At 52.7% G+C, this 13,667-nt stretch overlaps 3 protein-coding genes across 3 annotated transcripts; 2 read left to right on the forward strand and 1 right to left on the reverse strand.

The window, feature by feature from the left end:
• Positions 1-1,272: 1,272 nt before the first annotated feature.
• On the forward strand, positions 1,273-2,290 carry LOC135984593 (cell cycle regulator of non-homologous end joining-like). The gene is made up of 3 exons (XM_065627068.1): positions 1,273-1,397; positions 1,494-1,563; positions 1,794-2,290. Exons 1-3 carry the CDS (start codon positions 1,276-1,278, stop codon positions 2,031-2,033), a joined length of 432 nt encoding a protein of 143 aa, XP_065483140.1. The 5' UTR covers positions 1,273-1,275; the 3' UTR covers positions 2,034-2,290.
• An 855-nt stretch (positions 2,291-3,145) lies between these two features.
• LOC135984591 (transmembrane protein 140-like) lies at positions 3,146-4,312 on the reverse strand. Its single transcript, XM_065627066.1, is given in 2 exon segments — positions 3,146-3,849; positions 3,852-4,312. Coding segments are annotated over 2 exon segments (501 nt in total). The 5' UTR covers positions 4,270-4,312; the 3' UTR covers positions 3,146-3,766.
• A 2,590-nt stretch (positions 4,313-6,902) lies between these two features.
• LOC135985479 (uncharacterized) lies at positions 6,903-11,432 on the forward strand. Its single transcript, XM_065628886.1, has 12 exons — positions 6,903-6,943; positions 6,990-7,138; positions 7,294-7,370; positions 7,885-7,987; positions 8,102-8,163; positions 8,580-8,682; positions 8,801-8,880; positions 9,010-9,072; positions 9,902-10,054; positions 10,209-10,378; positions 10,580-10,673; positions 11,373-11,432. Exons 1-12 carry the CDS (start codon positions 6,903-6,905, stop codon positions 11,430-11,432), a joined length of 1,155 nt encoding a protein of 384 aa, XP_065484958.1.
• The last annotated feature ends 2,235 nt before the right edge of the window (positions 11,433-13,667 follow it).

Raw genomic sequence — 13,667 nt, forward strand, 5'->3', positions numbered from 1 at the left:
AACTAAGCAGTAGAGACAAATGAATATGCAAGAGGTATATGGAATAAATACCAAAAAGTGCAAGTCACGCTCATGCTCGATTAGAGGAGCGATCCTCCGAGCGTCCGGCGTACTGTAATAGAAGTGCCTGCTTTTTAACACTTTCAAAACAGTGTGAAAGAGTCTTTTTTGCCGACTTTTTGGTATCAATACCTCCACACTTGCGTGTCCTGTGTACTGGAAGAGCAACGGCCATTCATGAGCCATCCTACACATCTTCACAGCCAGCTGATAAAGAGCAAGGCACAGACGCGCACACACACACATGCAGGGCTTACTGCACTACTGCTGGAGACTGAAGTGCTCACTGCAGGCATGTTCACGGTACAGGTGCTACTTTCCAAGCACTGCAGGGTTCATCTGGGTTGTGTAGCTGCCTCGCCTCGTGCTAATGGCAGCTCGGGCCTCTCTCCTCTGTGAAGGAGCGATCCGCTTTTGTCCCAAGTGCTGAGGTGGAGGCAGCAGTCCCACGTCTGTGGGAGAGAGCTGGCAGCAGCTGTGGGGTGGACAGGATAGCAAGCAAAGAAAATATTCCCTTGCACTTGATTGCTGTGCTCTCGTCATTGTCTTTGCTGCGAAACATGGAGGGTGGCTGGGACAGTGATGTGCCAGAGTCTCCAGCGTGGAGAAAAGACCCTCCCTTGTGCTCTCTCCCTGCACACCTCCAACATCAGGGCAAGTGCTGTGCTCAGGTGTTGCAGAGGGGTTGAGCGGACTGCTAAGCAGCCAGATTTTATCTGCTTACACATCACCACGGAACTTACTACTGCTTATGTCCTTGGCCTTTATGGGACGTTTGCAGGACTGTTCCTGGGCAGAGATCTCATTCTCAGTTATGTGAAGAATAGGTCTGATTTACTGTTTGAAGAGACATTTGGTATCTTCTCAAGGCTGTTTTGGTTTTAGAGCCCGGAGATCCATTAACATTCCCCAGTGCTAAAAGTGGTTGCGTGCAGGGCAGTTGATTTATTACCTAGTGATTATCGCCAAATTTTGTGGACGTGCATAACCAAAAGAAAATTTTACTCATGATAATATTATTTTAATAGAAAGCCATACCTTTTTCTCGGAGGCTTCCCACCTACAGAAGATCCCCTACTCACTGAGCAGACGTAGTAAGAGTCATGCTATATAAGTTGTATGCAAATATTGTAATTAATCAGGCTTACAGGACTCCCCTGAGGGCGTGTATATACTGATAGGATGTTGTATAAATGATTGAGACTTTCGGCAGAGATGGCGGCGGGCGGGCGGCGGCGGCTGCTCCCGGCCTGGATGGGGGCGGCGGGGGACGAGCGGGCGGCGGCGCCCCCCGCCAAGGCGGTGCGGAGGCGGCGGCAGGCGGTGGCACGGCCCAGGTAGAGCCGCTGGGGCGGGGGGAGCGGCGGCGGCGGCGGCGGCGGGCGAAGCTCGGCGCTCCCCCCGCTGAGCGTCTCTCCCCGTGCGGTGCGCAGGGCGGCGGAGGTGGTGTATTGTATGAACGAGGCGGAGCTGGTGGACGTGGCCTTGGCGGTCCTGGCCGAGGTGAGCCCGGACCCCCGGGGGTGGGGACGCGGCCCTGGCCCTTCACGGGGGCTGCCAGGGCCGGTACAGCTGCCTTCATCCCCCGGCCGGGCACTGCGGGACAAGACCTGCCTCCGCTGGGAACCTGGGGACTGGCGATGGGCTGCCCCTCCGCACTGCCCCCCTCCCTCCTTAGAGTGCTCCCAGGTTGAAGTCGCACAGCTGTGTCTGGTTGTTTTCTCTTTGGGCAGAATCTGCAGTGCGAGGAAGGTGAGGAGGAAACCCAGTCCTGGAGCCAAGGCGAGCAGGAGCTTCAGCAAGCACCAAACAAGGCACCTGGAAGCACAGCCAGCATTGGGGCAGGCAGTGACCGCGGTCCGGCTCTCCCATGCCCTCCTGACACTGGTGCTGATGCTGATGCAGAGAGGACAGACTGGGAGGACTCTGAAGATGATGTTCTGAAATATGTCAGGGAGATCTTTTTCAGCTAATGCTGCCTCCTCTGTGGTTTCCCAGGAGCAAAGGGGAGGTGGCCCCTCTGACAGCATTGCAGGAGGACAGCCTGGAGTGGGCTGGGTATCTGCTGTGTTGATGGCCTGTGAAGCTGGTAGGAGGCCTATGAAGGCCATGGGGAAGAAGGAAGGGGGCACTCACTTCTATCAGTGTGCGCTGTGCTCCAGATTAGATTATGTTCCTTTCTGTTTGGTATCTTGGAGCATGGACAGATTAAAGAGGACATTTGAGTTTCTGTGAGTATCTCTTTGGTGAGTCAGTATTGGGACTGGAGGGGAGCACGGAGTTGCTGGGCCTGGAATGTCTTTGCTGGCCAGCCTTTGGGCTCCCTTGTCCTTGTGGTCCCCCTGTGACAGCTGCAGTGAGGCCTGGCAGGCTGTCCACATTGGACCTGACACTGAATGTGCCTCCAGGCTTGGGCAGGCCTCCCATAGCTCAGGAAGACATGGGTGGGAGCAGACTGGCAGGGACCATCTTGAGGGGGCTAACCCCATGGCATTGTGCATGGGGGTCTATGAAGGGATGAGGATGGCTTAGCATCCTCTTCCCAGTCTGAAGAGGGGGTGAACAAACAAAGATGAGACTGAAGCAGGCGCGAGAGCCTTTATTGAAATGAAGAATCAGCCAACCAGCATCACCAGCCACATCCCCCCAAAGACTGCAGCAGGAGAGAAAACGGACCCTCATGTGCCTGAAGGGGATGGGGGGGAAAGCCGGCGAGGTTTGTGCGAGGTTACAGATGTGGCATGGAGCAGTGCTGTGCATTGCCGTGGCAGAGCCTCCATCCAGTGTTCTGGCTGTGATGGCCCAGCTGGGGCACTGCAACCCAGCCTGCAGCGGCCCTGGCCCTGCTCCCTGAGCACACCCTTGCATGGGGTATGTTTTGGGCTGAGCTGAGCTGGCTCTGTGGTAAGCTGCCCTCAGATAGATCCAGTCTCTCCTAGAGTCTCAAAGGCTGCTGGAGTGCTGGGCTTGGCTTCGTAGTATCAGTAGGGACAAACCTGGGGCTCTGCACCCAAATCCTCTGCTGGCTTGTGGAAACCCTCCTCTTCAGGGCTATGTTCAGCAAGTTGTTTGGCTGTCGCTCCAGGTGCTCTGCTGCTGCTGGGGTTGGATGTGGGCCCCTTCACCCTAATGAACTAAAGCAGAGTCACCTCAGATATTATTCCTGCAGGTGAAGTACAGGTGGTCCTGCTGAAGAAAGTATCTCCAGTACACATCTGAGGCTGCCACTGCTGTGACAGCAGTGTGAAGCCACAGCTCCTCAAGTCACAATTGCCTTGAAGGCATCCCTGGTTAGTCCAGGACGTGGAGAAGGAGCAGAGTCTCTTCAGGCAACTCAGAGAAAGGAAGCCTGTTTGCTTCTCTGGCTGCTTATACTTAGGCTAGATATTGCCAGAGGGCTGTGTCCACTGTGTGCTGGTTCTGATCTGTCCACTGTCCTCCGGGTCAAGGCCAGGAATGCTGTTGCTCTGATGTTGTGCCCCAAGCCACGGTGTGTGTTACACGCTGCTGTTACTGTGAAGTTTCCACGCTGCGCTGTGAGTGTTAGTGTCTGCTGCCTGCTCGCCGCAAGAGAGCTGCACACAGCCGTGTGCCAGAGCATGGCTCAACATGGGTCTTTGGACTAAGGATCAAATTCCTGCCGGTGACTAAAACTGTCGTGGGATTACTGTTTTAAATCAGGTTATCAATAGCTGTTGCGTCGTCTTCATTGTCGAATCTCAGTGGGCATGACCTCCTCAGTAAAAAGGCTTTGACATGGATGCGTGTGCTTGGTCCAGATGAGGTAGCAGTGAGAATCTGGAGCAGTAGCAGAGCCTGAGTCCCAAGCAGTGCCAGGAAGCCTCCAGTGAAATCAGAGGGGTGAATCCACTGTGAGGTTTGGAAAAGAAACATAATCAGGCCTCCAAACAGGATTGTTGTCTTGATGATGAGTATGATGAGGATCACCTTCCAGCCCTCTCTCTCCTCTGTGCACTTCACATGTGCAACAAAAATAGGGTAGAAAATGCTGAAGACCAGACAGGTGTACACACAAATCCTGGCTAGAACTATTCCTAGTAGGCTGATGCCCATCACCTGCAGATGCTTGTACTCCAGGCACTGCAGCTTCCCAGCTGTCTCGTTCCACAGGCAGAAGTTGTAAAAGCCGATGTGTTTGTCAGGGAGGTCAACCAGGTTCCCAGCTTCCCACAGCAGTGAATAAAACATCAAGGCCAAGGCCACACCAGGGCAGAGTAGAGGGGAAGGAGAACCTCTCTCGACCTACTAACCACCCCCCTTCTAATACACCCCAGGATGCCATTGGCCTTCTTGGCCACAAGGGCACAGTGCTGGCTCATGGTCATCCTGCTGTCCACCAGGACGCCTAGGTCCCTTTCCCCTACACTGCTCTCTAATAGGTCATTCCCCAACCTGTACTGGAACCTGGGGTTGTTCCTGCCCAGATGCAAGACTCTACATTTTCCCTTGTTATATTTCATTAAATTTTTCCCCGCCCAACTCTCTAGCCTGTCCAGATCTCGCTGGATGGCAGCACAGCCTTCTGGCGTGTCAGCCGCTCCTCCCAGCTTGGTGTCATCAGCAAACTTGCTGATAGTACACGCAATTCCCTCATCCAAGTCATTGATGAATATATTGAATAGTGTTGGTCCCAGAACTGACCCTTGAGGCACTCCACTAGATACAGGCCTCCAACCAGACTCTGCCCCATTGACCACGACTCTCTGGCTTCTCTCCTTCAGCCAGTTTGCAGTCCACCTCACTACCCGATCATCCAGTCCACGCTTCCTCAGTTTTGCCGTGAGGATGCTGTGGGAGACGGTGTCAAATGCTTTGCTGAAGTCAAGGTAGACCACATCCACTGCTTTGCCATCGTCAATCCACCTTGTTACGTCTTCATACAAGGCTATGAGGTTGGTCAAACACGACTTCCCCTTGGTGAAGCCATGTTGACTGTCCCTGATGACCCTCTTATCCTTGATATGTCTTAAGATGGCACCAAGGATAAGGTGTTCCATCACTTTCCCAGGGATGGAGGTGAGGCTGACCGGTCTATAGTTGCCCGGGTCCTCCTTCTTGCCCTTTTTGAAGACCGGAGTGACATTTGCTTTCCTCCAGTCCTCAGGCACCTCTCCCGTTTCCCAAGACTTGGCAAAGATGATGGAGAGCGGTCCAGCGATGACTTCAGCCAGCTCCCTCAGCACCCGCGGGTGCATCCCATCTGGACCCATGGATTTATGGGTGTCCAGATTGCTTAACTGGTCCCTAACCCAGTCCTCATCAACTAAGACAAACTCCTCTGTTGCCCTGCCTTCCTCTGGGGCCTCAGGGGTACGGGGCTCCTCAGGACAGCCTCCGGCAGAGTAGACAGAGACAAAGAAGGCATTCCGTAATTCTGCCTTCTCTCTATCTTCTGGCACCAGGGCACCCACCCCATTCATCAGTGGGCCTGCGTTGCCTCTGGTGTTAGTTTTACCTGCCATGTATTTGAAGAAGCTCTTCCTGTTGTCCTTGACCCCTCTCGCCAGGTTTAACTCTAAGGAGGCCTTAGCTTTCCTAGTTGCCTCCCTACATCCTCTGACAACAGCCTTATATTCTTCCCAAGTGGCCAGCCCCTCTTTCCATGATTTGTAAAGCCTCCTCTTCCACTTGAGTTTGCCCAGCAGTTCCCTGTTTAACCACGCAGGTCTCCTGGCTCCCCTCCTTGACTTCCTGCGCGTCGGGATGCACTGATCTTGAGCTTGGTAGAAGCAGTCCCTGAAAGTTAACCAACTATCTTGGGCCCCTTGACCTTCAAGCAGCCTTGCCCACGGGATTTCCTCCAGCAATTGTTTGAAAAGGCCAAAGTCGGCCCTGCTGAAGTCCAGGGTTGCAATTCTGCTCGGTATTCTGCTCCCACCACAGGAGATCCTGAACTCCACCATCTCATGGTCACTGCAACCAAGGCAGCCCCCCCACCTTTACTGCTTCAACCAGACCCTCCTTGTTAGCGAGGACGAGATCCAGCAGCGCACCTCTCCTAGTCGGCTCCTCCACTATTTGCATCAGAAAGCTGTCATCAATGCACTGGAGGAACCTCCTAGACTGAGGCTGGCTGGCTGAGTAGTCCTTCCAGCAAACATCAGGGTAGTTAAAATCCCCCATAACAACCAGAGCCTGTGACTGTGAGGCCACGCTCAGCTGCCCGTAGAAGGCCTCATCAACATCCTCACTCTGATCTGGAGGCCTGTAATAGACACCCACAGCAGTGTCACCCCTGCCAGCCTGCCCCTTAATTCTCACCCACAGACTCTCAACTTGCTCCTCAACCGCACCTGGACAGTACTCTATACATTGTAGTTGCTCTCTCACATAAAGAGCAACTCCACCACCACGCTTGGCTGGCCTGTCTTTCCTGAAAAGGACACAGCCATCCATGACCACATTCCAGTCATGTGAGCTGTCCCACCATGTCTCTGTTAATGCCACCAGATCATAATCTCCTGACCGAACGCAGGTTTCTAACTCCTCCTGCTTATTCCCCATGCTGCGCGCATTGGTGAACAGGCACTTCAGGGAGCGAGCCGAGTACGCCGATTTCACCCTAGGGGCCTGAGGGGCCTCCCGGTCTTTATGGATTCCAGCATGCTGCCCCACTGATGCAAGCCCAGCTACAACCCCATCCCCCTGCAAATCTAGTTTAAAGCCCTGCAAATGAGCCCTGCTAATTCCTGTCCCAGCATCCTTTTACCCCTGTGGGATAAACCTTTCCCACATATCACTGACCGGACTGGTATCTTATAAAACCAGCCGTTATCAAAGAACCCAAAGCCCTGCCTGCAGCACCAGTCCCGAAGCCAATCATGAATGGCTGTTGCACTTCCCGTAAAGAGCGTATGCAAGTGTGGGGGTACGTTCACCAATTTCGTTTCCTTCCTTTTCGTATACAGTTTTACTAAGACACTGGAGAAATATGCCAGAAGTAAAAGGACAGGAGAATGCTCTGTAGGAGGCACAGGAGGTCCAGCAGTACCTGAGATCTCTTCCTCTGGGACGACTGCTGCCCCTCCCGTGGGAGCACCTGCGCGGATTGCAGCAGGTAGGATCCCCCACCGTGGAGGAGGTGATGAGGACAAATCGCTGTGGCCTGAAGGAGAATGAGAACCCTTTGTTCAATGCAGGGCCCGCGGGATGGCAGAAGGCACAGTAAAATAAGCACTCACAACTGCATTGTGCCTCTTATTTCCTTTGAAGGTGTCTTGCCAGACGCTGGAGCAGAGCAAGAGGAAGATTTTGATTCCCTGTCTGATTTTGAGGTACCTTCTCTGAAGGTGGGGCCCGACTGGGCATGCTTACCTTTTGGCTCTCTACTTTCTGCTGCTGCTTCTGACTCAGGCTTGGAATCCCAGCATCACTCAGGTTGAAAGAGACCCTTAAGTTCATCGAGTCCAACTGCACACCTGGCACTGCCAAATCCACAATTCAACCATGTCTTTAAGCACCAGATGTACATGTCCCCTAATACCACCAGGAATGGTGACACAACCACATCCCTGGGCAGACTGTTCCAGTGCTTGATAACCCTTGCAGTGAAGAAAGTTTTCTAATATCCCATCTAAACCTTTTCTGGAACAACATAAGGCTCTTTCTTCTTGTACTATTACTGCATATTTGGCAAAAGAGACCAACACAGATGTCTAACACGCTGGCTGTGTTTGGCCTTTTCGGTCTTTCCATCACCTGATACCACATTATGCATGTTGACTGAAGCAGGAGCTTTCTGGATAGAGACGGGTCCAGAAGGAGTCTGTGCCACTTCTAACGCGTGTCTTTATATTTACACAGACGGATTCTGAAGGTCCAACAGAACTGTTGGATGCCGTCCTGCTTCCACCTGCAAGCCAACAAGGAGCGTGTGCGCAGCCTGTCGCAGAGGAGCGCCACAATGGTAATTTCCTGAGGGACTAAATGGTTCCCTTTGTAAGCTTCTCTGGAGTGAAGCGGATGGGGAAAAGCGGAGTGAAATAAGCACAGCAGCGTGGCGCCTCTTACCTCTTTGTAGGGGTGTTGCCAGCAGCAGGAGCAGCACAAGACGACGACGATGACTCCTCTTTCGATTCTGAGGTAGAATCCTAGCATCACTTAGGTTGGAATAGAGCCTTAAGATCATCGAGTTCAAGTGTATTGTTGAAGGCTGACTCAACCACTTCCCTGGGCAGCCTGTTCTAGTGCTTAATAACTCTTTCAGTGAAGAAGCTTTTCCTAATATCCCATCTAAACTTTTCCTGGAACAACAAAAGCCTTTCTTCTTGCCCCATTTCTGTATACTTGACAAAAGAGACTGACACCAACCTTGCCACAACCTCCATTCCGGCAGTTGTAGGGAGCGATAAGGTGTCCCCTCGGCCTCCTTCTCTTCTGACTGACAGCCATGCTTCCCTCAGCCGCTCCTCAGAGGACTTGTTCTCTAGACCCTCCACCAGCTTCGTTGCCCTTCTTTGGAAGTGCCAGTTCTAACTCGTGTCTTTATATTTACACAGACGGATTCTGAAGGTCTAACAGAACTGTTAGATGCCGTGATGCTCCCACCTGCAAGCCAAGAAGGAGCATGTGCGCAGCCTGTCAAAGGGGAGCGCCGCAATGGTAATTTCCTGACGGACTAAATGGTTCCTTTTGTAAGCTTCTCTGGAGTGAAGCGGGTGGGGAAAAGCGGAGTGAAACAAGCACTCACAGCAGCGTGCCGCTTCTTACCTCTTTGTAGGGGTGTTGCAAGCAGGAGGAGCAGCACAAGAAGAAGAAGATTTTGACTTCTCTTTGGATGAGCTGCTTTGTCTTCCTGAGGTAACGGAATTGTTACGCTTCTTAAGCCCAGCTGCTGAAATGCAGTGTCATGCTGCTGTGTTGCTGCAGATTCCTTTCCTCACTGTCTGTCGGTCTGTGTTCTTGCTCGCTCAGGTTTCTGCACCGGAGAGAGAAGAGCTTCCGCTCAAGAAGGAGGCTTCAACACAAACCGATTGTCAAGGCGACAGTCAGGTGACTCTTAGGGCCTGATGCAGATATCTGTAAATCAAGCCTGTCAGTTATAAGGAGACCTGTTCTTGCTACTGAGTTCCTTTTGGAGTGCTGCAGAGAGGCTGCTTTCGAATCAGGACCTGAAGTCTATTTCAGATCTCATTTTGTTCCTGTTGTGAAGCAGAAGTGCTGCATAAAGAGGGAAAACAGTCGGTTAGAAAAAAGCTAGTGGCACAGACTCTCAGCCTCTGTTCCGAGGAGGAGGAAAATACGGAAGCCTTTTCTGTGTATTAGGGAAGAGAAGGCATCATGATGAGCTGCCGACAGCTGAGAAAGGTGCCAGCAGATGCCTGCTGGTGGTGGCCAAAATCTCTCATCTTTGAATTCACTGAGTCAGAGAAGCATAGAATGGTTTGGGTTGGACAGGTCCTCTAAAGATCATTTAGTCCAACCCCCTGCTGTGGGCAGGGACATCTTCCACAAGATCAGGTGGCTCAACACCCTGTCCAGCCTGACTTTGAACAATTCCAGAGATGGGGCATCCACAACTTCTCTGGGCAGCCTGCTCCAGTGTCCCACCACCCTTGTTCCAACCCTCTGCTCATTTCTGTGGGCCTCCTCTGGACCCACTCTAACAGGCCCATGTCTTCCTTGTGCTGGGGACCCAAGAGCTGGAGGCAGTAGTCCAGGTGGGGCTCACAAGAGCAGAGCAGAAGGGGAGAATCAGCTCCCTCCACCTGCTGGCCATGCTGAAGATCCATCTGATGATATGATCCCATGACTAAAAGCATGTGTCCTGTTGTCATCTTCTTCCTGACTTCTCCATGCGCATGGAACACCATTTCTTTAGGAATGGGTCAGGTGGCTGCAGCAGGAGTTTGCCAGCGCTCTCAGAAAGTACTCCGCAGCAGAAGCTTCACTTGAAGCCGAGAAGCGCTACAGCAGGGACCTGCAGGAACAGAAACTGCAGCTGCAGAAGGAACTGGACAGTTCTAAAGCTCAGGCAGGGAGAGGAGAAAGCCTGTCTCTTGTCTCTTGGCAGGGGCCCAGGCCTTTCCTGTTGCAAACCAGAGTGAGGAACAGACCCTTAGTTGGGGGTCCACTCCTTTTTATCAAACCTAAGCTGACTACTGGGGATTCTTGCTTTGGTTTGACAGCTGCAGGAATTGCAAGAACGGCTTATCCGGACCGAGTGTTATGCTGAGTCCCTGGAGAATGCCATAAAGGATAAGGAGAGGGAGCTAACAGCTTCCAAGAACCTGCAGAGCCTTCTGGTCACATCTTCTGGAACTGCAGCTATCCCAGAGCTGGAAGAACACATGCAACAGTAAGGAAGTCACACAGTGGGGCAAGGCTTTGCTTTCTGCAATTGTGGGAAAACAACCGGACTGTTCTTCCTGCATGCCAGCAAGATAATACTACATGGTTTTCAAAGATGCTTTTGTTTTAGATGAGGTTCTATCACACTCTTCCTTTGGGATTTGTGCTCTTGTGGACTTCTGTGATAAGACCTGTACTTCTTTTTCAGGCTCCAAGTTGGAATGACCAGGCTGGAAGCCACAGCCTGGCAACAAGTCAAGGCCATTGAAGCCCTTCAGAAAGACCTGCATGCCTCCGCCTCAGTAAGCTAGTCACAACCTTCCCTTTTCACGAGCTACCAGAGCCTAGTTCCATCTTCAGGTGGGGAAATTTGAAGAAGAGGTTTTCCCAGAGAGCCTGGGAGAGACCGTTTCCTCTGTTCTACTGACTACAGGCTGCCCTTAAAGTCCTGCCGCCCCATCCCTCAGCTTTCTGGCTTTCAATTGAACTCTCTTGATGCTCCTGCTGCTGTTGTAGCATTAGATGATGGTGACATTGAGGAACATAGATGTAGTTATCCTGATAGCTAAAACCCATGAGCCAGGAGTCCCAGCAGGGCTGCTGAGCTCAATGGCCTCTCCAAGCAGGATGCAGTCCCAGGGGCCCCGAGCGAGATTTTATATCTGATATTTTATAGATGATATTTTATATCATACCCCGAGATTATAATACGTTTTAATACTCTGTCAGCAGGTGACAAATGCAGTCTCGATGGCCTCCCACCTTGCGGATTTCCACAGAAGTGAGTGACTTTAGAGATCTCTCTTTGACTTTCTTTTGGTTTGCCACCTACAAGTTGGTGACATTTTCCCAACAGCTGGAGATGCAGTTGAAACAACACATGCAGCAGGCAAGATAAACCCAGGACCTGTGAGAAGTTTCTCCACTTTGCCTGGGAGTCAGGGAGAACCAGTCCAGAACCCGGGCTTAGCCTCAGAAGTCATTCGGGCCTCCCTCGGTAGGTCACAGCCAAGCAGAGCAGTCTAAAAGAGAGAGGGGAGAAAGAGCTGGACAAGAAATAAGGCAAAAAACACAAAAAGTTGATCCCTATCTCCATGGAACGCAATTTTCCACTTGTGGCTGTAGCCCACAGGCTGTAGCTTTGCTGTTGACACATTGGAGTGTTTGGTTTTCAGTATCTGGATCTGCACAATAGCGCTGTACTTCCAGAAGCCGCTTCCCAGTACCGCCTTTGGCCCAGCCTGCTGTCAAACTAACACAAAGCCTTTTCTTCTCCTGCCCTTCCCCAGTCACTCCTGAACCTCTGCCATTAGCAGTAAGAAGATGCTGGAGCAGAGGAAGTGTCGCTGCCAGAAAACAGAGAGCACACAAGGGGCAGGAATGAAGCCTGCAAATCTTTACATTCCGCCTTGTGCAGCCGTTGCCCTGCATCTAGTTCCAGGTGCTCCATTGCACCTTGCTATTTAATAAACTGTGTCGTCTACTCCGTGTCTTCGTTTTGCTGCCCAACTGGAGTGCTTGGGACCTCGCAGATTTGGATGAGGACCGTCCTATCTTTGAAGGCTCACTCAGGCTTTCAACCCATGCAGGCACTTAGCACGTCTCTCTCTGCCCTTGCTCTGAAGGAATATCAGTCGTGCAGACGTCTCCAAGAGGGAGCACAAATCTGTGCCCTTTTCCTCTGGGGAGCCCTGAGCCATGATTGCGCTCAGATCGGGGACTAGCGCTGAGCTACTGCTAATAATCAGTTACCAGGCTCTTCCTTCCTTTCTAGAGCAATCCTCCTAGTGGTCTGGGCAGAAGGTGGTGGGCGAGCTTCTGGTATCCATGGAAGCTTTGCAGCTCCCACAGGGATCTGATGGATTTGTAGCCCACCGAGGGGAAAGGTGCGAAGAAGTGGGCACAAGCTGGAATGGGGGAATGCCACCTCAGCCTAAGGAATAATCATTTTCTCTTGTGGGGGCAGTGAGAGAGCGGTGTCAGGGAGCAGCACAGGCACGCTGCTCCCTCGGGGACGGGGAGCCAAAGGGGGTCCCGTCGCCAGCCAGGCAGGGCCCAGCCTTGGCCTATGTGCGCAGGGGGAGCAGGGCATCCCGGGGCAGGCAGACGCGGCAGCCAAGAGCCCAGAGGGACAAACAAGTGCCCGGTGAGGTGGCGGCCTGGCAGAGCTGAGACAGGGAAACCCTGACAGAGCCGAGACAGGGACGGCCTGACGGAGCTGAGACAGGGCCTGGCGGCCTCTGCCTGCGCCTCAGTGGGGCTCCTGGGCCCATGGGCTGGAGGCCCCAGACACCTGGCCTGGGGCTTGAGGCCCCAGGTCAGCCTGCTGGTGGCCTCTTTGTGCCACAGAGATTGTGGAGTCTCCACACTTGGCGATGCTCCAAACTGGACGTGGCTCTGTATCACCTGCCCTGGCTGACCCTGCTTTGAGCAGGGCAGGGACTGACGAGTTGGACGAGACGAGGCTCCTTCCACCCTCGATGATGCTGGGCTTTCAAGGCACAAATGTCTCCTGTGGTCTGGAAACTTCATGCTGCAGGCCCGCTTTCCTTCAGCTACGCCTCCTGCCTGACTAAACCAGCCTTTTGCCCGATTCTGACGTCAGCTTTGCTCTAACTGTAGTCTTCCTCGGGCTATGTGCAACAGACAAAACAACCGCAGACTGTAGCCAGCATCTCCAGGCACAAAGGTGGCAACAGCCTCCTCAGACACCAAGTCACGTTGCGAGGTCTGATGCCACCAGTGAAGAACGGCCATAGAGTTAGCCAAGGGAATCTTGATTTCTAACCCCTGCTTTGAGACCTGCAAGTGCAGAAGAACCATCGTGCTCCAGGTCTGGCTGGGCAGCAGTGGAAGCAGCCAGCTCTGGAGGTTCACCTGGCCCAGTCCTCATCACTTCAAGTGCAAGGAGATAGCCAGCTAGCAATTACAACTTGGAGAAGCCACCCTTCACAAAGTCGCCGAAGCACACTTGGCAAAAGCAGACTTGCCCCTCCAGGCAACCGCCCTTCACATTGGTGAATGTTAAGGGATCTCTGGGCTCTAAAACCAAAACAGCTTTGAGAAGACACCAAACCTACCTTCAAACTGTAAATTGGACCCATTCTGCACATACCTCAGAAAGACACCTCCACCCAGGAACAGTCCTGTAAACTCCCCATAAAGGCCAAGGACATAAGCAGCAGTAAGTTCCGTGGTGCTGTGTAAGATGAAATCTGGCTGCTTAGCAGTCCACTCAACCCCCTCTGCAACACCTGAGCACAGCACTTGCCCTGATGTTGGGGGTGTGCAGGGAG

The sequence above is a fragment of the Caloenas nicobarica genome, chromosome 1, assembly GCF_036013445.1.
Source record: "Caloenas nicobarica isolate bCalNic1 chromosome 1, bCalNic1.hap1, whole genome shotgun sequence".
In the NCBI taxonomy this organism is placed as follows: Eukaryota; Metazoa; Chordata; class Aves; order Columbiformes; family Columbidae; genus Caloenas; species Caloenas nicobarica.